General features: G+C 43.6%; 1 protein-coding gene across 1 annotated transcript in view; it reads right to left on the bottom strand.

Moving 5' to 3' along the window:
- Positions 1–22,710, bottom strand: part of rsu1 (Ras suppressor protein 1) — a 30,441-nt gene extending 7,731 nt beyond the window's left edge. The window contains exons 1-8 of the mRNA XM_071415072.1: positions 22,539–22,710; positions 22,234–22,345; positions 21,531–21,581; positions 15,863–15,983; positions 12,547–12,665; positions 11,207–11,289; positions 8,930–9,044; positions 7,261–7,393 (exon numbers count right to left, since the gene is read on the bottom strand). Of these exons, the coding sequence (XP_071271173.1) occupies positions 7,261–7,393; positions 8,930–9,044; positions 11,207–11,289; positions 12,547–12,665; positions 15,863–15,983; positions 21,531–21,581; positions 22,234–22,342 (731 nt within the window). The 5' untranslated portion in view covers positions 22,343–22,345; positions 22,539–22,710. The remainder of the gene's footprint in view (positions 1–7,260; positions 7,394–8,929; positions 9,045–11,206; positions 11,290–12,546; positions 12,666–15,862; positions 15,984–21,530; positions 21,582–22,233; positions 22,346–22,538) is intronic.
- Between the last annotated feature and the right edge of the window lie 3,608 nt (positions 22,711–26,318).

Here is a 26,318-nt window from a genome sequence, read left to right as displayed (position 1 = left end):
CAAATTCCAAGTATACCTTTCTCTGTACTATGCATCGGAATCTGCAAACCTCAGAGAAGAGAGTATCTATAGGTCAGGTCAAATGGGGTGAGAGATCACTGGAGTCCCATCACTTCTCATTAGCCAGGCCTCGAGGACAGCTCTATAACACGGGCCCCTGAGTGGCCAGGGGCCTCCTACAGGTTATCAATCAGACACCTCATTAAAGGACAAACATACAGGGGCCTTTTGTCTCTACCTTTGCTCTCTCCCCCACGCTCTCTCTTCCCCACTCTCCCTCTCCTTCTTTCTCTCAGTCCCCGTAATGAATGGGGACAAGGGGCCAATCGAGGGCCCCAAACAGCACGATTGAGGCCCCTGTGAGGAAGAAAAATCTGAGAAATCAATGATGTAACAATAACACAAATTAGCCTCTGTACAACATGCATTATTAACGAAGTAGCCATCCACTTCTATGGCACAAATACAGTCCAACAACCTCATATACACAGTAGTAGGCCTGCACTAATTGCCTAGAATGATACACGACTCTTGAGGATCTACATTAGGGTCATTGGTATTATCATTTCTCTCAGGGGTATACGCATTACAATACGTTGCTGCTAAGAGTTGTGTAAAAGCGGATGTAGAATATCCCACATTTTTCTTACCCTCGTTGGTCGGTGCCACACGTAGGCATAGCAGTGGGCTGGTCAGTCAGCAACAATAGACTGTTCGATCATCCTTAAGGTTACAGCTAACGATGTGGGCAGGCAGGGAGGAGAGTAGGAGTGGAGGGAAGATCTGTCATAGGCTGGGAGCACAGCTCGTTTGTCATGCGTCTTAATTATTGTCATTTAGTCTCATCGAGCCTCCCCATGGATTTCCTGTGGCCTTGTCACTATGGATTTAGGCTGAGGCAGGGAGCTGGACAGTTTATTCTATCCCTGTGGTTTGTGGTTATATACCATAACAGGGTCTGATGTACTGTGGTTATATACTATACAAGGTTTGTATAGTGTAGGACAGTATGGAAAACGATCTGCAATCTGCCACTACAAGACAATAACACGCCAGGTCTTCACTGTCCTCCTCCGCACGTTGTCATCTTTCTTCACAGAAGAGAAGTGTTTTTGTTTCTAATGGGAAAACTCTAGATCTGTGAATATAAGGTCGATTTTCAGGTTTCAACTATCACTGACTGCTTCAGTCCGTACTGAGATTGTCAAAGTTTGCTTATAGCTCATCAGCCATTTCCCCAGCCTCATACAGCGACAGCTGCACTACTAGCTTATCAGCCTCGGCCAGCTCCAGACACATACTAGTCACAGAGGGAGCAAAGACCCAAATGGCAGCCATTCCCAGTAGCCAGTGGGCCCCTGTCCACCCATGTCAGCGAGGCGGGGCATATTCATTAATGCATGAATATAATTAGCTCGGAGGATGAAAGTCTGAAAACTCTTCTGAGCACATTCAGCAGAATTAACGAACTAGGGCTAGGTAGCCATGCAGAAACGCCTGACAAAATATGCTAAGGTAAAGTGTGTGTGTGTCGGGGGGGATGTTAGTTAGCTACACCAGAGAGAAGCTTAGTGCAAAGGATTTTCCTCCCCTCTCCTACTGTGCCGCTATGACACTAACGTGTTAGTTGAATTCAGAGTTATCAACACCTGATAACATCATCTATCACCTTGCCTCTCTCATTGTACTTTCTGAGGTCGGACTCAAAACAAAACTCAAAAGTCCTACAAAAATAACAACTCCACAGAGGTCTATGGTTTAAAAACACATCATTTTAAAAATCACGTGACTGACATAGCCATTGCCCTATGGACCCTGATCAAAGGTAGTGCATTACATAGGGTACCATTTAGATGGCAGACTCAGCGGGTGGGTTTGTAAAGTGCTGAGCACCTGTGTCTAGACCAGACAAACCCTGATTGGTTGCTAATGATCCGAATGCCCACACAGCATTGAGGAGAACACTTCCTAATATGTTTAAAGTATTTTTTAACTGATACACCTAGAGCCTATTTAGCTTCAGTCTCTGTCTGGAGCCAGCAGTAGTAGTTTCACAGCAGGTGTGTGTGTGTGTGTGTGTGTGTGTGTGTGCGCACACCTGTCATGCATATTTCATACGGAGCTTGTTAACTTGACAGAAATAATTGACAGCCGTACTGGTGGACTGACAGACAGACAGCGGCGAAGGGAAAGCCATGGCATAATCATAAAGCATTAACACATGGTAAACTCAAATTCTGCTCCTTTACACACACAACAGATTTCTCTCGCTCCATCTCTCTCTCTTCTTTTAATGGTTGCTGATAAGAGAGGGTGGCTAGCGTTCGTCACTGCACAGCTGTCCAGAGCTGACTGAGAAATGAAAACACAATTAAGCCAAAACACACACACACACACACACACACACACTTCATTTGAAGAACTAAGAAGGATGAAGGGAAGAGAGGAGAGAGGGCACTACTTAACAGTCCATACCCTCCTCCTTAAAACACACGCTACTAAACGGATGAGTATACTGGTGGTGCACTATGGTTTGGGGCTTCAGAAAACCACAGAAGACTGAAGACAAATCTCCACACAGCTATTTCTGGATACTATTGACAACGCCGAGAGAAAGCAGTGATCGTGATAGAAGAGACCTTAGTGGGGCGAAGGTAGGATTGAACTATACTCATGCAGAATGTCTAATGCTCTATAGTGTGCAATGTATTCTTTGTTCAAGAGGACATACCAAGAAGTACAACATGTTCTGCCATGCGTTGCATTGAAAAGCACATTGATACACTTATCCCTGAGCAAGCAATGAAAATAAACTCCATGACATGTTAAACTGATATAGACTGATGTAGAGACAGAAGGGAAGAGGGAGAAAGAGTGATAGGAGAAAGAGAGCTAGATGGAGGCAGAGTAAGAGAAGGGAAAAGAGTGAGAAGGAGAAAGTGGGAGAGGGAAAAGGGAGTGAGAGAAGGAGGAATAGAGAGTGAGTCTTGAGTAGTGGTGTCTGAAGGACACTGAGGAAAGTGAGAAGGATGCTGTTGCTCGTATGAATCCTTCGGAGACCAGACACAACCCGGAGGTCTGTTAACGCCTGTCTAATGTGAGATAACCGTCCCCCCCCCCCCACACACACACACACACACACAAGACCTGGGCTCAAATACATGCATATTTAATTATTAGTTACTTAAAAACGTATTTTCTGTGTATTTTCAAATAATGTCCCCAAATCACATACTTCTATTTGAAGTATTTTTAAGTATTTTCAAATAACTTCCTATAAATACTTTTTTCCAAATACGACACAGACCTTGGTTCAAAAAATTGGGGAGGATTTAAATATTTGTATTTGAAAATACACTGTGCATTTAAATATTTTCAAATGCATGCCAACACATTTCAAGTGTATTTCAAAATATATTCCAATATTCAACTACTACCTTCAAAATGTCTTTGAAAGTCATTTCAAAACCCTAAATAGAATTTGAACCCAGGTCTGACACACACACACACAAAGGGAGCTCATACAGAGGGAAGGGGACCAGTAAAGTGAAAGTACACTAATAACACCATCCCCCACAAAGTCTGCACCTCGTTAACACACTAACAGAGAATGAGGATCACATAGTCTGAATAGCCTATTTAAAATCCACCTCCCAGTGATTTCACACAGAGTGCTACAGCACACCACGTCCATGATGAGTATAACCCATGTACCAACTGAGTAGACTCAGAGACAAAACCTATTCACTCCTAGCAAATGAGTAATTAAAAATCCTTTTAACACAAAAAAGCTAGAATGGCATCTAAATAAATTGTGGAAGACTTGCGACTACGGAACTTCTGCAAGCAAATGCTTATTTTCTCTCTTGGAGAAATGGATTTTCCACTTTACAGAAGAGGAGGAGGACGTAAGCTGACTGACAAGGAAGGAAGGAACATTGACGCATCTTTGCCAGCTCATAATAGATTTAGGCCTAGAGGCCTTGAATTCTGTACCAAGGAGAACACTAAACGAAGGTACAGTTGAGGTACTTTATACAAATACAAAACACTATATAATACAAAATATTAGCAGGAACAATCATCGATCGTGACACTTGCAATCAGTCCCCTGCAATACAAAAGAAAAATGCCAGTACCAACAGCAGACCGTGACGTTTCCAACAACACATTCACCACCACTTTTGTCTTGATGAATCAGCGTATCGATGAGGAAATAGAAAGATGACTTATGAGACAGATAAAGCGAGAGGTCTAGTATAATCTCAGCGGCAGGGACGCCGGTTTGACTTGGCCTGTCTGAGTAGTGATTTATGGTACCCGGCATTTTCATTGACCAGCAGCGTTTAACATCATCACTGATGCAGACAGCATTGATTGTGCATCAAACCTGCCGTCCGTAATATATGCCAGTCTTCAACACCATACGTCTGATGCAGACGGCATTGGTGTGTATCAAACCTGTCGTTGGTCAGTGGCCAGCGCTACATTAGCATACGCCTATCAAAACAGAGGGAAGCGTCCAAGAAAACATACACTTCGTAAACGGAACGCTAAAATAAGTGTACTATATTGGATTGACAGAAACGGCTGCTGGTTTGATTGCAACAAAAGGTGTAACTATGAGCGTAACAGTGCATATTGTATGTTTGCAGAATCCACGGCAGTTCAAAAGTAGAGTGGGATGCCATAGTTTTGGATAAACCCAGACAGACATTTCCTTGCACCAGGTCACAGAAGCACATATTCAGGCACACACACACACACACACACACACACACACACACACACACACACACACACACACACACACACACACACACACACACACACACACACACACACACACACACACACACACACACACACACACACACACACACACACACACACACACACACACACAGCGCGTGTAGGAAGATAAGTTCCAGTGTGTGGGTCGAGTCTCTCTGAAGATGTAGGATCAGCTGGATATGAAAGTATTCAACAAAGGGATTTGTTCTGCGTCCGCCTCCCAATGACGGCCTACTAAACCCTCCCCTAACCCAATTTTTCGCCATCTCAACCTAGACTGTATCTCTGGTCTTCTAGTTTACTATTTTTATTTTTCTTCATTTAACTAGACAAGTCAGTTTAGAACAAATTCTTATTTTACAATGACGGCCTACCCCGGCCAAACCCTCCCCTAACCCGGGCGACGCTGGCCCAGTTTTGCACCGCCCTATGGGACTCCCGATCACGGCCGGTTGTGATACAGCCCGGGACCGAACCAGGGTCCGTAGTGACGCCTCTAGTACTGAGATGCAGTGCCTTACGCGTCGAACACACCGCCAGAGTCCTTGCGCAAAATAGCACGCAGCATCATCGGAATATGTACGCAACAAAAGTTCATAATTCCCCTTCTGCTGCCATTTCTGTCAAGCCGTCTACACATACAGTTTGACACATGCATTCGATAAACCCAACGTATGCACCACACCGAACGCACTGCAGCTGCCTCTGCAAACGCAATGCTGCAAGGCAAACGCAGCGTTTCATTGGAAATGAATGCAATTCTGGTGTACCAAAATCCAATGACGCTGTTGGTGTGATCGAAGCGTTAGACCGCTGCGCCACTCGGGAGCCACTCGGGAGCCACTCGGGAGCCACTCGGGAGCCCAGAAGTTAGCTACCAAAACTACGGGTTTCAAATGCATAGATAATGTTTAATTGCATAAATAGCTTTGGAATGTGCCGATACTGTACTACAATACCAGTCCCCAGTCACAGACAGACAAAATGAATGCCTCAAGCCCGTCATAGTAATTGATCTGATTCTGGGTTAATAGAACCAACTAGACAGACAGACATTAACTAGAATGACCTGACTCGGTTGTTCCAGAAACAAAGACTCCTAAATAAAACTGCCCTCTATAAGGGGACTAAAATTAGCCTTACCATCCACACACAGGAAATCTTTAAAAGTCTTGGCTCTTTTAAACAGAAAAACATACTACAAGAGAGAGCGAGACACAGAGAGAGAAATAGATAGTGTGTGTGTGCGAGGTTTTATAGTAAAGATGGGCTCAGCAGTGAACAGACAGTAGAGGTAACTCAAAGCAGACATTGACAGCTCCAGGGCTTGTCAGACAGGACTGTGCTGTTGTTGTGTTATTTCATGCTGTTAGCTCTGGTCTCTGGGTCACTCCCACCAAACTAACTCCCTATTGATGCCCTATACTTATCTATAACTGGGTTAACTTGCTAACTAGCAAAGAATATCAACAAATGTGCACACTCGTGGCACTGATCTGAAAAGCAGATTCACTTGTGGGTGATTGAAAGACCTCTCGTGGGCTACACACGCCAATAGAATCCTTCTCCGTTGCACTCTGGCTCTGCCTACAACAAAATCACACACTCAATCTTGCAAAGTTAGAATTGTTTTGGTTTGTTGCATTGAAAAGCGGCTGATATAATGTTGATTCGATCACAGAAAACAAACGTTCATCTGTATTGTGCAAACTAATGGGGCGAACTCAGTGAAGTTCAGTCTCCTCTTGCGTCTCTGCGCGGCCTGGCATTTCTTCTGTTTGCCAGTCCTGGAGGAGATGCGTGGCTTAGAGAGAACATTGGTTCCCACCAATGGCCAAGTCTTACAGGTCTGTATCACCTCCCTCCACCAGCTCTCCATCCTTGTGTCTGAGTCTGGCGCTGAGGGAGTCTGGGACATAGACAGCTGGGGCCGGGGTCGGAGCCTAGAGACATCCGCCATTATGCAGGAAGTGACACCATACACTTCTTTATTTATCTCCCTTTTACACCTGACATTGGGATGGAAATCCATAGAGCCCTGAGCAGGAGAACAACGTAACAGAAAGGTGCGGTAGAGGAACGGATGCCCTGCCTCAGGTCTATAAGAGTGAGTGGGTCTCGGCTGGAGGATTGCGTTGACGTGGCAGTCCAGCAGCTCAATAGACAGAACGAGAAAAGAGGGAAGGAGAGGACAGAGGTTCCACGCATCCCTCGCTCTGTCCCTAATGAGAAGTAAAGGTTTGAGGGCCCAGGAGAGAGCAGGGCAGGGCGAGGGTCCAACAACACCATGATACAGCCACAAGACCAGCGGGAGAGGGAGACACACAGACAGTCACACGCATGAAAGTCCTTAACACACACACGTGTCCCATTCTCTCCTCTTAGAGCCCTCTCCCTCAGTAGATCGGAGTCAGTGAGTCCACTACTGCTATAGGTGTAGGGGTGTTTGTAGATTAGAATACTTACTACTTGTAGGTCTCAGAGCGGACGTATTCAAACACATGGGAGACTCCCAGCTGGAACTGGTCTGCAATGGGGGTCACCCACGGGTTATTCTCAGCCTTGAACACCTGCTTAGGCCCAGTCAGATCCAGGTTACCTGAAGAGAGAGAGGGAGGGAGAGAGAGAGGGGATGAACAGAGAGAGATTAGGAGATTTAGAGTGATATAGAAAAGTGTGTCAGGGAGGAAAGGAGGGAGGGGGAAGAGGTCAACGGGTGGAGAGATGAAGGTGTGGGGAGAAGAGGAGTGAGGAAAGAGGGAGAGAAAGGGCGAAAGAGTGAACAACGTTCTGACAACATTGTGTTGCGCGGGCGACGGGTCACGGTGCTAATGTGGTCGATGGTAGCACCTCAGAGACCAATTAACACACATCTGATTAGCCCAGCACCGAGAGAGCTGTCTGGACCTAAAACCTAAAACCCCTAGGTCCCCCCAACATCAACCCAACGTTACGCCTGGTCAGAGCAAGCCAACACCAGCAGCCCCATGCTAACTAGTCAGTTAGGGTTGTTCAGCTGTTCATCTATAATTGTACAGACTCTAGAGTTTCACTGCTCTTCTTACTCAACTCCTTGCTTTCAGCTTTGTCTGGGAATTTTTTGTGAAAACGAACTAGGGTTGAATTCAGAGGCTGAATGATTTGATGGTTTTACAGTATGGTTAAACTGTAATAATCTGCATGAAATGCACTTTTTTAGATTTATATTACATACATTTGAAACCTCATCTCCCTTATTTATCCTCTTTTCCTTCCCACCGCTCCATCATCCCTCTCCCCTGGTTACAGGATGAGGTAGGTGTTAGTCCCTCTTCTCTCCAGTGTGGTCTTGACAGCTACAATGCCTGATCTTCTATCCCCAAACTTGCACTTCCCCTGTGCACTTGGCTGCTCCTTGTTAGAGGGGCCACTCCCTCTTCATCTCTTTCTCCCCTCATCCCCCTCTTTTCCTCTGCTCCATCTCTGGAGTACCCCGTCCCTCAGTCGTTCCCTCCGCCTGTCCATCCCTCCATCTCTCTAACATTCTCTCCCGCTACATAATTTCCCTCCCTCTTTCCCTCCATCTCCCATCCTCTCTTTTGGCTGGTGCTGTGGCCCTAACAAGGCCAGAGCAGTGAGACACTGGGATTAGGGAGCCGTGACAGGGAGATTCTAATCAGCTCTACACACAGAGTGAGAGAAACAGGAGACCATCTCTCCCTCCCTCTCCTCTTCCTCCTGAACTCTCTCTCTTCCGAGTTTAGGTCTTGGCTGAAGACATTCCCTTTTTTGGTTTTTACTAACTGATGAAAATATTTCCTTTGTATTGTACTGGAAGGTGTTTCAGTTTTGTAAACTGAGCTGGGTTGAGCTGCAGAACCTCCAGTGGCGAGGGTCCACACATTGTACTCTACAGGCTGTCAGAGAGAGTGTTGACCCCTGGTGACCTCTGTGGGGGTTCATGGGTTTGTGGATCTGTGAAGCATGCAGTCTGGGGCATGCACATGCACACGCACACACACAGTGGGACGGTGAGGGCAGTGGGGCGATGCTGGGAGAGGCCAGCCAACCAGAGGAGCAGTCAACTACACCTGCGCCCACATACAGTGACTGTGTGTGTCTGTGTGCAATAGTGTGTTCGTGTGGTCAGTCTTACCCAGTTCAGGGGGCAGCACAGTGAGCCTGTTGCCCTGAATGTGGAGCTCTTTGAGCTGGGCCAGGTCTCCTATCTCTTTAGGCAGAGAGATGAGGTCATTATCCCTCAGACTCAGCTATGGAGAGGAGGATAGGGGGAGAGAAGGGGGGGTAATGAGAGAGACAGAGGGAGAGATGAAGGACGAGAGAGAAACACAAAGGGAGTAAGAGGGGGGATAGAGAGGGGAAAATAGTGATTTATACATTCTGTATAAAATCAAATCACATTTTATTGGTCACATGCACGTGCTTAGCAGATGTTATTGTGGGTGTTGCGAAATGTTCCTAGCTCCGACAGCGCAGCAATATCTAACAAGTAATATCTAACAAATTACACATATACCCAGTACACATAAATCTAAGTAAAGGAATTAAGAATATATAAATATATGGATGAGCAATGTCAGAGCAGCATGGACTAAGATACAGTAGAACAGTGTAGAATACAGTATATACATATGAGATGAGTAATGCAAGATATGTAAACGTTATTAAAGTGACTAGTGTTCAATTTATTAAAGTGGCCAGTGATTTCAAGTCTATGTATATAGGCAGCAGCCTCTAATGTGCTAGTGATGGCTATTTAACAGTCTGATGGCCTTGAGATTGAAAAACAGCTTCTGTCTCTCGGTCCCAGCTTTGATGCACCTGCACTGACCTCGTCTTCTGGAGGTCAATGTATATAAAACATTAAATGTGTACTGTTTGCACAGCAGACATTCATCCACATCCAGTTGAAGTCGGAAGTTTACATACACCTTACCAAATACATTTAAACTCAGTTTCACAATTCCTGACATTAATCCTAGTAAATATTGCCTGTCTTAGGTCAGTTAGGATCACCACTTTATTTTAAGAATGTGAAATGTCAGAATAAATAGGAGAGAGAATGATTTATTTCAGCTTTTATTTCTTTCATCACATTCCCAGTGGGTCAGACGTTTACATACACTCAATTAGTATTTGGTAGCATTGCCTTTAAATGGTTTAACTTGGGTCAAATGTTTCAGGTAGCCTTCCACAAGCTTCCCACAATAAGTTGGGTGAATTGTGGCCCATTCCTCCTGACAGAGCTGGTGTAACTGAGTCAGGTTTGTAGGCCTCCTTGCTTGCACACGCTTTTTCAGTTCTGCCCACAAATTTTCTATAGGATGGAGGTCAGGGCTTTGTGATGGCCACTCCAATACCTTGACTTTGTTGTCCTTAAGCCATTTTGGCACAACTGTGGAAGTATGCTTGGGGTCATCGTCCATTTGGAAGACCCATTTGCGAGCAAGCTTTAACTTCCTGACTGATGTCTTGAGATGTTGCTTCAATATATCCACAATTTTCCATCCTCATGCCATCTATTTTGTGAAGTGCGCCAGTCCCTCCTGCAGCAAAGCACCCCCACAACATGATGCTGCCACCCCCGTGCTTCACGGTTGAGAAGGTGTTCTTCGGCTTGCAAGCCTCCCCCTTTTTCCTCCAAACATAACGATGGTCATTATGGCCAAACAGTTCTATTTTTGTTTCATCAGACCATCAGTACCAAAAAGTACGATCTTTGTCCTCATGTGCAATTGCAAACCGTAGTCTGGCTTTTTTATGCCGGTTTTGGAGCAGTGGCTTCTTCCTTGCCGAGCGGATTTTCCCATGATGTGGCACTGAGTTTGAAGGTAGGCCTTGAAATACATTCACAGGTACACCTCCAATTGACTCAAATTATGTCAATTAGCCTATCAGAAGCTTCTAAAGCCATGGCATAATTTTCTGGAATTTTCCAAGCTGTTTAAAAGGCACAGTCAACTTAGTGTATGTAAACTTCTGACCCACTGGAATTGTGATACAGTGAATTATCAGTGAAATAATCTGTTTGTAAATAATTGTTGGGAAAATTACTTGTGTCCTGCACAAAGTAGATGTCCTAACCGACTTGTCAAAACTATAGTTTGTTAACAAGAAATGTGTGGAGTGGTTGAAAAACGAGTTATGATGACTCCAACCTAAGTGTATGTTAACTATCGACTTCAACTGTATACTAAACAATGATTTCCCGCCTACAATCAGAATAAAAAATCTTGAGACATCACAATAGGAGAAACACATATTCCATTTGAAGTCCTTATTGTGGGGAACCGTCACTCCTGTATTAAGGCAGTTCTAAGTGACAGAAAATACACGGAACCAACCAAGCAATACGAAGGAGAGAAAGGAGACCACTGATTTTCAGAGGGAGATATTTAGATAAATGACTCACAATCTGCAGCTTGCCCAGCTTGCCGATGTCTGGAGGAAGCATCTCAAAGTCGTTGTCACTGAGATAGAGTGCACGCAGGGTAGCTGCAATTTACACAGGAGTTGGTTAGTGTGTGTGTGCACTGGACTTTCAGTCCTAACCAGGCCGAAACGTGATCAATAAGACCAGTCACGGCTGATTAATAACCGTTTGCAAGCTCTGTGCAGCTGACACACACATGGGTCAAACATAGATTTACTGCTGCTTGTCTAGTCGGGGGGGGGTCTATATAAACAAACACACATACTGACACACTGGAAGACAGCAGCTCACACTGCCTCTCATTCTCTCTCACAAACACACAGAGACACCCACACGCAGAGACACACACCCACACGCAGAGACACACACCCACACGCAGAGACACACACCCACACGCAGAGACACACACCCACACACAGAGACACACACCCACACACAGAGACACACACCCACACACAGAGACACACACCCACACACAGAGACAGACTAGACCAAAAGGGTAATCTTCAGATTCACTGACACTATTCTTCCATCGGGATTTGGGGAGACATCCAGACAGACAGGCATACTTCCTGGTATGTCACTCTAAGGGAAGCAGATCCTTTGGAGCAAAGTAAAATACCAAAAATAGCCACATTACAGGCTTCTAATAGCAACAATGAAAGTGCACATCCTCCTTCTTGTATCTCTGATTGTCTTTAATCATATGCACCTCATTCATTAATCAGTGGCTGTTTAATTTGGGCAGGGAATTAGTAGCGAACTGTGTGTGTGTGTGTGTGTGTGTGTGTGTGTCTGGGCATCGTAGCCTGCTCCAGCTTTGATAGATGGAGTGGGGAGGAGAGGAAGTAGTGTGCGAGGCGAGGGGGGTATAAGATTAAAATGGAGCTGATTGCTGTGTGAATAGTGCTTTCATTATGTCATCATCAGTATTAAAATAACAGGCCATTAGTAGAGCTAGCACAGCAGCCTCAGAGAGAGAGAAACAGTCAGAGATGGGGAGACCATCTCTCTCTCTCTCCTCTTCCTTCCTAACTCTCTCTCTCCCACTTTAGGTCTTGGTTGAAGACATTCCATTTTCAGTTGTTTTTTTATTTAATTTAAATTTTTACCAGAGAGAGTTTACCAGAACAGGGTGGTGGACGGAACGGAGGAGTTGATTGGAAAGATGAGGCCCATGATGATGATATGCTTGAGTCAGTAATAAAAACGGTGGTCTGCTCTGCGTGTGGTGACAGGAGAAATATTTCAGTCGCACTTGAGTACACGTGTGCGTGCGATGCAGTGTGTGTGTGTGTGAGAGAGAGAGAGTGACTCACTGAGGTAGAAGAAATTGCCGGGCAGTGAGCTCTCGTTCAGGTTGTTGTAGGTCAGGTCCAGCACCTCCAGAGCAGGCAGGGACCCGAAGCCTCGGGGCAGAGCACTCATCCTGTTCATACTGCACGCATAATGACAGTTAGAAAACAACGAGTTAAACCAACTCACAGCTTTACAACGGCATTTCCTGAGGTAGTCCTCAACTGAAGAAAAATCAGTGTCACCCTCAGCACAAGAGGACTTTTCCACTTGGTCTAATGGTGAAGACATCGGTTTCCTGAGCCTGTGACTCTATTTCTACAGTAAATCCAATGTACAGTGAACGCAGAGTCATTCTTTTTTCATACTAGCTGGCGTTCACATTGGGAGAAATAACTAATTCTTCAATTGTATTGTGTAATCTCACATTCCTCATGTAAGGTCACATAAAGTCCTTGTGTTAGGCATATTCTTATAGATAGTGGCAGAACTGTTTAAGGATTCTATAGAATGAGCTCAGGAAGAAGGAGAGGATCAAGGTGTCACTGGGTCTAGCCGGAGGTCAGGTTCTGATTGAGCCCAACCATTTAAGCCTCAGTCTATACATCTCCAGGTATTACATTATCAATGTCCACACACACCACAAGAGGCTAGGCCGTCTCAAAGACACAGGGAACACAGTGGAGCGCCTTGCTTTCAGGGCGGATTTGAAAAGCAAAAACAAATTGATTCTGCGACGCCAGGATATGTTTGCAAGGCAATTACAGGTTGGGAGGTAGAGATTGTTTTGACAAATGAGATCAGGTTGGTAGGTACACACAAATGCGCCTGCACACACACAAACACATCGTACACACACAGTACAGAGTACACACACCGCGCTGAAAGGGACAGTGGGTCCTGAATACGTCTGCGAGGCTTATGTTTCCTAGATTATGGTTGGGAGACGGTGCAGCTGACAGCCAATCCATAAGAGACGCAGAATGTCAGAGCGGTGGAGGAGATTGTAAAAACTTTGGTAATCCCGCGTGACATTGAGACCAATCCCTTATCGCCAGCCCCCATCTTTCAGTGGTGAGGGGGGGTTCCTCCAATGTCTGGCCCACAAAAGTATTTGGGGTTAAAACTGTAACGGGCAAACTGTTAATTCCACACCTTTGGGCTGCGACTGAACTGGAGTAGAACATAGGAAGAGAAAGGAGAAAACTCAAGTAGGACAGATTTTTTTTACCTGTCCAAAAGCACAAGTCACTTGTCCCAAAATAACAAAAAAAAGTGGTCTGTAACACTATTCTGACATCATTGTATGATGCAAGGAACCACTCCACAAAATAAAACGCATTACCATATTTTTTACCATAGAGAATCAGACAGGAATGTAGGCTGCACTGCCTATTGGCATCTTTGCATATTCAAGCCTCTGAAAACAACACAGCCCCTTTACGGCTCTCCTGAAGGATGGTTGGCCACCCTTGGTAGCTTTTAAAATATTTCAACATTCCAATTACTTTTGTATATGTCTACAGTTCAAAACAGTGTCTGGAAAGTTCTGGAACGACAGATCCAAAATTCATGCAACCACTGCACATAAAAAAGAGGCTGATGCAACAGATCAGACCGTTTAGCTTAAAAATGTTGATATAGGTTTATTTCTTCATATTATAAAGCTCAACAACGCACACATGGCTGTAGGCTATTTGCGAACGTTCCAACATGCAATTAGCAAAAAAACACTTATCAAACGCGCAGCCACGCACAAGCGGTTTCACGTGACAGAGATGAAAATATCCATTAGAAATGAAGAAAACGTAAAAGATGCATCAACTAGCATAACGGATTACTGACGGCCGTGACTAGGACTATGCCTTTGGCTGCTGGACAATAAAAGAAAGTCGATTTGAAAACCTACAGAACAATAATTCCCTCAACATTTCTATGGTCATAATTTGGCTACTTTGAAACAAGTTATGCTTCGTAAAATTACATAAAACATGCAGGTTTTAAAACAATTACGTTTACGGTGGAATCGTTTTGAAATGCTGACCGCCTCCGCTCAGGTTCAAGGTGGGAGAAGTGCGGGGCGCAACAGGCACTGTCCTTCACTCGACCATTACATCTGAACGAGCGGTGCCTCCAGTACGTCGACAGAATCAAGTCTTTAGACGTTAATGTGAATTATCCTTCATTGTATTTTGTCAAACATGACTGGTGTTTAGCCGATATCTGTATAATTAAAAGTCTCATTAAAGTTTGGCTACATTTTCTGTCGCCTCCCTCATGACAGCATCGGTTTGGACATGAGGCTGTAGCCAATGTGCGTATCACCTACACTTTGTAGCCTTTTTATTTATGTACATGAAAAATGTATTTGAATGTTATTCCAATGTTGGCCTCTGATCTGAGTAATTGTTTGATATTGTGATTTGTGTGAAAAAAAGTCTTTACTTGTCCATTTTGACAACTTAAATCGATATTCTTCTTGTCCAACACATTTTTGTAATTGTCCCAGACAAAAGGAAAAGCGTTCATGTCGAGCACTGGAGGAGAGGATGAGAGTAGGAAACAGGTTGTGTTCCTCCTTTAAATGCTCACAGAGGACAGAAACACACAATATGAAGTCGTCTCTGAGCCTCTCGATGTTGTCTTGGAAAATAGCTAGTTACACACCATGCCTCACGCACACCATTCTTGGGTTTAGCTTTGTGCCGTGCACAATGTGACCTGAGAACTGAAATGGTTTAAGATTCATCGTCTTTGGCAGACTGGTATAGGTAGGGAACATAGCTTGCTGTCTTCTATAGTCCTTCAATCTAATCAAATTAAACCTATTGCAAGCTGGTAAATTCTGCCAGTCTTTAATATGGCATTACATAGATCGACTGATCACCACATGAAGAAATGGCATACGCTCGTATTCTTACACTGATTAGCCAGATGTGTGATCTAAATTGTTCTAGAATAAATGTGTGCATACTGGTTGATAGTGGTTTATTCCACTATGTGAATGTGAAGTGATGGGTAAAGCGTTAAGGGTAAATTACAGGGGTGAAGTGATTTGTGTCACAAACGGAGATGAGAAAATAACAGGATCCCTGCCCTGACAACAGCAATTCAGTTGAGCACAGAGATACAGCCATGTCCTGAGGGGAAGAGAGAGACCCGCAAATAAACAAGTGTTCAAATTAACAGTTTCCCTCTTTCTCTCACCTGTCTGACAACGTAGGCTTTGTGAGCTTGGAATGAGGATGAAGGAGTGGCATAGCTGAAGAGCCACAGTCGCACACACACACACAGGACAGAAAATAAAAATATACAAAAATACAAAAATCGGAGGCCTACCCAAGGTTGAGGTGTTTGAGCTTCTGCAGGCTGCTGATCTGAGTGGGCAGCTCTTCTATCTGGTTGTTGAACACATTGAGAACCTCCAGGTTCTTCAAGTCAGCCACGTTGGCAGGAATGGCTGAGAGAGAGAGAGACAGAACATGGAATAAAAATACAGACCACCAGTATTTCTTCCTCCCAGCCTTGTTATTGAACATTGCATACTCTTTCATCACTTTAAAAACAACCATGGAGTCAAACTATGACCAGCTGAAGAACCACTATAGTCAGGCTGATGGTACAGCGTCTTAACAAGCCAATTATCATCCTGTATGTCTTTGATGGCTCATCCCCTACTATGGCCAGGGCACTCAGGGCAGAGGTTTGACATTTTAATGATGGGGCCATTTCTTTTGTTCCCTACACCTCCCTCTATTTTCCCCTCTCACCCTTATCCTCCCGCTCCTCATCCTTTCCTCCTCTCCACGAGTCAATTTTTGAGAGGTGGACAGAGATCGATAGGGAGATAACGAGATGATGCCTCTATCCGATTAGAGGCCTGATCAATGGAGGCGTTGGTTAAGAAGGGATGGGGGGGTACACAAACAGAACAAGTGTACCTGACAGGAATGTCCCTGGGGAGATCAGTGTGACTGAACGTGCCCCTGCCATACTGTTTCCATATCACAGGGACAACATGTCACAAAGGCTAGTCTTTGAGGGGTGGGCTTTTCAGTGATGAGGGACAAAATGGATACAGTTACATATCACAATATTATTTAGGACGATATTTTATCAATACTTGGATTTTTTGTTGTTGTTGCTAGGTATCGTTAGCTAGCACTAGTCGGCTGTACCTGCGCCAAAACTCCTGTATTGTTCATCTTATAGCTTGTTCTCCATCTTCTTTTTAAATAGTGAGCCAACATGTTTGTTTTCAGCACTTATTTCCATGACCGATCAAAACTAATTTTCTCATGCTCTCTTCACTCTTTGCAGCAGTCATATAGTGAGCAATATGATTGGAAGATCAAATCACAATATCGAATCCCGTAAATATAGACTTGTGACAATCATATGAGTCGCAATACTTATCGTATCGTGACAATATTGTATTGTTAGGTCCCTGGCAATTCCCAGCGCTAGTGGTTGTGTGTGTGTGTGTAATCTCTGTAGTCTTACTAAAGCTTAGTAGCATGTGGAATTAAAAGTATACCAGGGAGAGAGACTTTGTCAACCAAGTCACAACTGGTCCAGTCTGAATCCAAGTCTATGTCACAACCGGTCCAGTCTGAATCCATATCATCATTGATTGATTTAGAGTGGAGTCCTGAGTTGTGAAAAATCGTGACTCGATTCCGATCCCTGGACTTTTAGAGTCCATTTCTCTCCATCTATCCCAGTGGTTTACCCCGCACCACAAAATCAATTCCATTCAGGCTCAGTCTCAATAGATCTGTGAATGTCCACTGAATCAATGCAGAGTGAACATAGGGTCACAGAGTACTGGACCTGGCCACGCAGATCTAGGCCTACGCCTCAATCAATACAACACTCCAGTAATCTCTTTACACACTATTCATTTACTACACCTGCGCTGTATTCATGTGAGTAAAGTTAAACTCTTAGACATGCTGAAGACGATACGATTTCGTACCACAAATAACACTTTTATGCTTAATTGTGTTTAATTGCTAGTCTCAATGGAGATAAATGAGAGGGAGAGAGAGCAAGCGAGAGAGAGAATAGTGTGAGTGTGCGTGTGATATTAAGTGTATGGTATTAAGTGGGTGCCCCTTGAGTGTGTGTGTGAGGAGGAGGCTGGGTTCAGGTTGGTGCAGCCTGCATGGGGACCCTGTGACACTCGGGAGTTGTTAATGATCAGATAGATAGATTGATGGTAATAGGGGAGAGACGTGTTAGGGAAACGGTCCCAACCTTTGGCTAAGCAGCAACAGCCATCTCATTTCCCCTCTTTCTCCCGCTCCCCCTCTCTCTCCCTCCCTCCCATAGGCTAAGTAAGCACCCTGCTCACCCAGATCACCCTTCTCGTCACCTTCCTCTTCCTCCTCTCTAATGAAAGACTTTCCAAATGTCACTGTAATATCTGACTACCTTGAAAAGTTCAAAAAGACGGCACGCTATCTTTTATATCTGGGCGCGCTTTAAAGCAGGCAGGACAAGATCAGAGCCATGGAGGGGAGAGAGGGGCAAAACCCAGTAGAGGTACGGCAAGACGAAGAGTAAAGCCATAAACCACAGCTCCATATTCACAATACAGTGATTTGCTGTGTAAAAACTAAATAGATACAGCTATGAACACTATTGCTAACAGACGGATCAGATGGTCGCACCTGAAACACCTGCAGGTAAATGGGCATGGATGATAATGGTAATTAGCTATTCCAAAAACAAGTCTCTGATCTTCCGCTATAAATAGCATGGAGAGAGAAATGTATAATGGATGTAATCTCAATGTGTGACATCTTAAAATGGGGATTAGGGTGAGGAACAGAACAGGAAACTCAAGATACCAGCAGTATGTGATAAACAATGTGCCAACATGATGCAGGTAGTTAGATGTGAACTCTGAGCTGGTGTCTAGATTAGTTTCAATATCAGCCCAACCTGACTGAGGATGCCAAGAGAGATCTTGCGATTTTTTTTGTTCATTTGTTTCAAGTGTATCCCTAGTGAGCTTGTCCCAAAATTAACTACAGACTCTTGAACAGATGATACACTAGTTAACAGACAGACATGATTCTCTGCCTCACTCTTTGTGATTACGTTGCTATGTTACCTGACTTTGTCATATTAATGCAACAACATAATAACGTAATAAACATATTAGCAACTTAAATTACTCATAACACACATGAACCTAGGCTTTGAGATCCTAAATAAAAATCCTCAAGTAAATGCATACTTTGTCAAACACCCCCAGTTAAAACACAGAGAAGCGAACTGACTAATGAGCGGAATTTTCGTTGTTCAAGCTGACTACAGGCCTTGGTCTCCAATGCTCATCTCGGAAAGTGAGCCTTTTAAGGTAAGTACTACAGCACAAGTGTGCCCTCTAGTGGTATTAAGCACAATTTCACACCCTTGAGTTGCCATTCATAGCTGTGTATGTATGTAATTCTGTAAAAATAACTCTTTCAATAATATACACTGTGGCAAGGTTATTAGGTACGCCCATCTAGGACCAGATCGAAACCCCTTTGCCTCCAGAACAGCCCGAATTCTTCAGGGCATGGAAACGCTGCTCAATTGGAATCAAGGGACCTAACGTGTGCCAGAAAAACATTCCCCACACCATTACACCACCGCCACCAGCTTGTACCGTTGACACCAGGCAGGATGGGGCCATGGACTAATGCTGCTTACGCCAAATCCTGACTGTCATCAGCATGACGCAACCGGGATTCGTCGGACCAGGCAATATTTTTCCACTCCTCAATTATCCAGTGTTGGTGATCGCGTGCCCACTGGAGCTGCTGCTTCTTGTTTTTAGCTGATAGGAGTGGAACCCGGTGTGCTGCAATAGCCCATCCGTGACAAGGACTGACGAGATGTGCGTTCTGAGATTCCGTTCTGCACACCACTGTTGTACTGTGCCGTTATCTGCCTGTTTGTGGTCTGCCTGTTAGTTGGTACAATTCTTGCCATTCTCCTTCCACCTCTCATCAACGAGCTGTTTTAGCCCACAGGACAGCCGCTGACTGAATGTTTTTTGGTTGTCGCACCATTCTCTGTAAACCCAAGACACTGTCGTGCGTGAAAAGTCCAGGAGGCCGGCCGTTTCTGAGATACTGGAACCGGCGCACCTGGCACTGACGAACATACTATGCTCAAAGTAACTAAATTTCCACATTCTAACATTCAATTGAACAGTAACTGAATGCCTTGATGCCTGTCTGTCTGCTTTATATAGCAAGCCATGGACACGTGTCTCACGGTCTGTAGGAGCAAACCATTTTTGTAAACTGGGTGGTGTACCTAATAAACTGGCCACTGGACGTATGTGTATACTGAGTGTACAAAACATTAGGAACTAATTTCTAATATTGAGTTGCACTCCCTTTTCCCCTCAGAACAGCCTCAATTTGTCAGGGCATTGACTCTACAAGGTGCTGAACGTGTTCCACAGGGATGCTGGCCCATGTTGACTCCAAAGCTTCCCACAGTTGTGTCAATGGATGTCCTTTGGGTGGTGGACCATTCTTGATACACACAGAAAACTGTTAAGAGGGAAAAAACCCAGCAGCATTGCAGTTCTTGACACACTAACCGGTGCGCCTGGCACCTACTACCATACCCTGTTCAAAGACATGTAAATCTTTTGTCCTGCCCATTCACCCTCTGAATGACACACATACACAATCCATGTCTCAATTGTCTCAAGGTTAAAAAATCTTTCTTTAACCGGTCTCCACCCCTTAATTTACAGTGATTGAGGTGGATTTAAGAAGTGACATCAATAAGGGATCAAATATTTCACCTGGTCAGTCTATGCCATGGAAAGAGCAGGTGTTCCTAATTTTTTGTACACTCAGAGTATGTCCAAATTGGACAGAAACTAGGGTTGAGACCAATGTTCCCTCTATGCGGCCCGCCTGCGCAGCCACGCACCTCCTCCAGGACTGGCAAACAGAATAAATGCCAGGCCGCGCAGAGACGCAAGAGGAGACTGAACTTCACTGAGTTCGCCCCATTAGTTTGCACAATACAGATGAACGTTTGTTTTCTGTGATCGAATCAACATTATATCAGCCGCTTTTCAATGCAACAAACCAAAACAAATCTAACTTTGCAAGATTGAGTGTGTGATTTTGTTGTAGGCAGAGCCAGAGTGCAACGGAGAAGGATTCTATTGGAGGGTGTAGCCCACGAGAGGTCTTTCAATCACCCACAAGTGAATGCTCTTTTCAGATCAGAGCACAGAGCCGCACGTCACTGCTTCCTACAAGAGCACAAAATGTGTAGGCTACATTTCAAGAACTCTTTGAAAATCCAGTCAGGTAAAAAGCTTATGTCTTAATTAAAAGGGCCAGTGTTGTATTTTGAGACAGACTTGAATATGCAAATAAATAAATAGGCAGAGGGGTAGCCTACATTATCTAATTCTCTGTATGGTAATAGTAATAACTTTTACTTTGAAAAGTGGTTTCTTGCATCATACAACACAAAGCATTTTACAGTCACCTAATTGGCCCATGGTGTTACAGACCAAGTTAACAATCATTAGTTAATGTCAAGCTCTTCATAATGTAAAAAAAAGTATCATGCAATGCAGTCCTGCATTGAACACCACATATAGGCTACTGTAGGCTATATCATAGAAATCAAAAGCTATTTCCACGTAAAAATGTTCTGGGATTCGCACAATTGGTTTTGTTGGTTGGCCTACATTGTCCTCAAATAGCCACAATAGCCTATTGGCTACTGTCTAAAACTAAGAGTACAGCCTCGGTGTTCACTGTAAACGCGCTGTAAGTTGCACAAAATTCTCTCAAAGTTCAAGTTTCCGCTCACAAGACCTAAAATTTGCTCAGTGCCCCAAACAATTGGAGGGAACATTGGTTGAGACATCTGTCTGTCAAAGTGGAGAATACTGAAGGGACATGAAGGGGTCTAAGTCTGCTTGCTTCACGGCTGAATAAACAGGTAAACCGTCAGAACTTACTTGTGAGCTTGTTGTGACTCAGAACCAGCTGGGTAATGTTGGACAGGGTGACTGCAAAGTAAAAACACAAAGGACACGTGATACATGAACCAGCATTATCTGAGGAATTACTTACAAAAGGCCTACTTACTACAACTGTACTTACTGTATCTAATCAGGCCTATTATTCCTGTAACAAAGACACTGTCATGTAAAGTGTGACCGAATGTGTGAAAATGAACTCCCTGTTCAAATAAACAAGAGTCTATCTGACCAATCCTATAATAAAAATATACTGTTTGGCCTACAGATGCATAAGGCATGCAGCAGTTTGAAGGCTACACCGTTTATAATAATTATTCATTTGACCAAATCCAAACATAACAGTTACTATGAAAAATACATTTGGCAACAGTAAATCAATTTGGCATACAAGCTAGTATGGACTAACATGGAAAAGTGTGATCACAAAGGCACTGTTTGCTTCATATTTATATGCTACATCATCAGCCTTATGTTGATATAGGCCTAATACTGTATAATCCCCAGAGTCAACCAATAGGAATTCAGGGCTAGACAAACGTTTCCCAACTCCGGTCCTCGAGTACCCCCAGACAAGTCCACCTGATTCTACTTGTCAACTAATCAGCAAGCCATATTCAACTGTTTTCCATAGAGAAGATAAGGAATTGGCATGAAACAGCAACGGTAGGCCCCTACTCACATAACCCTGGAATGTCCAACATGTTTGATACACCCCTGTCGCACATATCGACCTCGGGTATATTCTTCTCCCGACTCTCCTCTACGATTTTCTTCAAAGACTTGGACATTTTCTACAACGTAAACAGGGGAAAGTCAAGGAGTTAGTTGAGTTGCTACTTTTTCCTTGAATGAGCAAGATATCCTACTTTCTATGAACATGGCCAAGAAAGTTAGATTGACTGCAGATAATATGGAATAGGCTATCGTAAGTAAAATACGTTAGAAAACCGTCCATTGTATTTCGGAAACGATGGAAATGGTTACCTTTCGATTGGTATTAATTCCGTGAACAATTCTTGTGTTAAAAGGAGAGATATTTCCAATTTACTTCCTAGACTAAGCGTCTGCACACACCCAACCGGAAGTTGATGTGCGATGATCTGTAAAATGTTCTGCATGCCATAAAAGGGCACTTCCTACAACCCAAACGTATCCCAAACATTCTTCGAGCATAGTTCCCTTTTCCATCCAATCGTTTTCCACAATCCCAGAGAAAAAAAGAGAACGTTAACAAGGATATCCAATTGGATCCACGGGTATATCCTAACCGAATGCTCTGTTGTCCTTATTCAGCCAATCGGATAGAAGAATGGTGCAACATAAATATGCTCCGCAGTGAAACAATGTAGCGAACGACGCAAAATTCTTATACAGTATCTTCTTCTACAGTATAGACTGTATCCGACGCATCATTGACTGTATCGGATAGTCTACATTGTAAAAATTACATGAACGCTCGCATAGACATTAATAAGCAATAATCAACATGTTACTGATTTGAACAGGTTTAGGGTTAAACTAAATTGTGATAATCTGTGATAATGAACAGTTTATAATCAGTGTATATAATCAGTGTATATGTATATATATATATATATATATATATATATTATTTTTGCTAAATGTTAATTGGACTGTTAACTCCTCAACCAAATAAATAAAAAACGACTTATTTTATTTAATTTTTTATTTCTGAATTATTATATTGCTATTATTATAAAAACTACAGGTTATTATAAAACAATATATCTAACAAATCTGTTTAATCTATTTGCGTTTTTCCCAATTTATAAATACTTATTCTATGTTCATTGCTGTGCCGTAGGGTTGTCAGTAGTTGCCACAGACACCAAGTCAAAATTCGCTGTCATAAGAATTTATGAAAACAACAATTAGCTATGGTCTTAATTTAACGTCAGGGTTCGGCATGAGGTTAGCAGTGTGGTTAAGGTTAGGGTTAAAGTTAGGGTTAGGTTTAAAATTATACTTTAACTTTGACTTTCTGGCTGTGGTCACTAGTGACGACCCATATGTAGGCTATCTATTGGATTGAGGGTTAAACAATAGGCAATTTAATCATTCATTAATAAATCATTTTTGAAAACAACCAAAACTGGGCATAACAGTGTACAAAGAATGTTTCTTTCCTTCAAATAACTTTTCTCTTTCTTTCACATGATGATAAACAGAGTTTAAGAATACATCACACAATAGTAGTAGAATTCCTGGGCAGGTGCAAGTCAGTCCAGTCCATAGCAGCTGCTGTCTCCTAGTATCAGCTCTCAAGCCTCCTAGTTTGGCTCACTACAGTAGTAATACCTTCCTAACATTACCTTGCATGGGAGACACATTCTCTGGCCTGGCTCCTAGTGTCCTGGCTCAGACACGGCACCATAACACAATACACTGCAACCTGAGCTTCCTCCCCGTCCTCCTCCTGCTCTTCCTCCAGCGTAGAACACCTAGACAGGCATGAACAGGAGGAGGTAAACCTAGAGGGCTCCCCTGGCTGAGTGCTACTTTCTTCGTGCTTGGCTGTGTTGGGTTGACGAGCCTCCATACAACACTCCCTGAGTCGTGTTTCTCTCTCTCACTCCTTCCCACCCTTTCTCTTTCTTCCTTTCACTCTTTCCCTCTCATTTTATGTGCTCTTGTTCTTCAGGGTAGGCTGGGGCTGGTGATTTCTACAGCAAAACAGAGGCCTCTATATATAGACTGATTACATTTGGCAGACGGTGAGTGGCAACAGATGCTTGCAGCACAGATTAACTTTGCCTTCACTGTGTGCCGGGGAGAAACCTGGGATTCAGGGCCACTCTCTGTTTGCACTGTAAAATATTTAACTTTACTCAATTCACATCTAAAAGAGGAGAGAGAAAAAAACATGAGATGAAAAGTGTGTGCTTGTGTATGTGTGCGCATAAGGGAGACAACGATATTAGCTATTGGGAGGCACAAGGGACAGGGGACAGGGCTGTGAGTGCCGGGTGCCTATGGGTCCTGCTAGGGAGAATGCAGTCATTCATGCAGTACCAGTCAAAAGTTTGGACATACCTACTCAATCAAGGATTTTTCTTTATTTTTACTATTTTCTACATTGTAGAATAATAGTGAAGACATCACAACTACGAAATAACACATATAGAATCATGTAGTAACCAAAAAAGTGTTAAACAAATACAAATATATTTAATATTTGAGATTCTTCAGAGTAGCCACCATTGCCTTGATGACAGCTTTGCACACTCTTGGCATTCTCTCAACCAGAATGCATTTCAGTGAACAGGTGTATCTTGTTAAAAGTTCATTTGTGGAATTTCTTTCCTTCTTAATGCGTTTGAGCCAGTCAGTTGTGTTGTGACAAGGTAGGGGTGGTATACAGAAGATTGCCCTATTTGGTAAAATACCTAGTCCATTTTATGGCAAAAACAGCTCAAATACATTTCAAGAACATTAAAAGTTTCTTCAAGTGCAGTTGCAAAAACCATCAAGTGCTAAAATTAAATTGCCTAGTTAAATAAAGGTTAAAGGTTAAATAAAAAATATTAAAAACTGGCTCTCATGAGGACCGCCGCAGGAAAGGAAGACCCAGAGTTACCTCTGATGCAGAGGATAAGTTCATTAGATTTACCAGCCTCAGAAATTGCAGACCAAATAAATGCTTCACGGAGTTCAAGTAACAGACACATCTCAACATCAACTGTTCAGAGGAGACTGTGTGAATCAGGCCTTCATGGTCGAAGTGCTGCAAAGAAACCACTACTGAAGGACACCAATAAGAAGAAGAGACTTGCTTGGGCCAAGAAACGCGAGCAATGGACATTAGACCGGTGGAAATCTGTACTTTGGTCTGATGAGTTCAAATTGGAGATTTTTGGTTCCAACTGCCGTGTCTTTGTGAGACGCAGAGTAGGTGAACAGATGATGTCTGCATGCGTGGTTCCCACCATGAAGCATGGAGGAGGAGGTGTGATGGTATGGGAGTGCTTTCTGGTGACACTGTTAGTGATTTATTTAGAATTCTAGACAACTTAACCAGCATGACTACCACAGCATTCTGCAGCGATACGCCATCCCATCTGGTTTGCCACTTAGTTGGGAGACAACTATATTCGCTTCAGGGTAGGCTGGGGCTGGTGATTTCTGCAGCAAAACAGCAAAACAGCAAAACAGAGGCCTCTATATATAGACTGATTATATTATTTGATTTGCAACAGGACAATGACCCAACACAAAAAAGGAAGTAGTTTGTTGTTGTTATTTGACAATCTCTAATCATTCGTTATTCTGTCTTTCACAGCCCTTATGCTGGGATCATCTGTAAATGTAACTTTCCTTTATATTTTTTGAATACTTTCATGTCGTTGTTTAGCCGTTTATATAACTCACAGCTGAAGATATAAACATTTTCTATTCATCCAATGTCTGTCAAGTGTTTAGATGACGGGATGACGTCATCGCTGCTCCCATGTGCGATGTTGGTCCATATAAACCGGCCTGCCTCAAGGAGTTAATAGAGCGCAATGAGCCAAGTAAAAGCCTCACCGGCCAAACCCTCCCCTAACCCGGACGACGCTGGGCCAATTGTGCGCCGTCCTTTGGGACTCCCGGCCACGGGCGGTTGTGGCACAGCCAGAAATGAACCCGGGTCTGTAGTAACGCCTTAGACCGCTGTGCCACTCGAGAGGCCCTGTCTGTGTTATCTTATGTGACCTCTGTTAGCAGATTATTGGTAATGGCATAAGTTATAATTGGTTGTCTCTT

Source organism: Salvelinus alpinus, chromosome 8 (assembly GCF_045679555.1).
Source record: "Salvelinus alpinus chromosome 8, SLU_Salpinus.1, whole genome shotgun sequence".
NCBI lineage: Eukaryota > Metazoa > Chordata > Actinopteri > Salmoniformes > Salmonidae > Salvelinus > Salvelinus alpinus.
The sequence above is the reverse complement of the archived record's forward strand: the minus strand, read 5'-3'. Positions and strand labels throughout refer to the sequence as shown.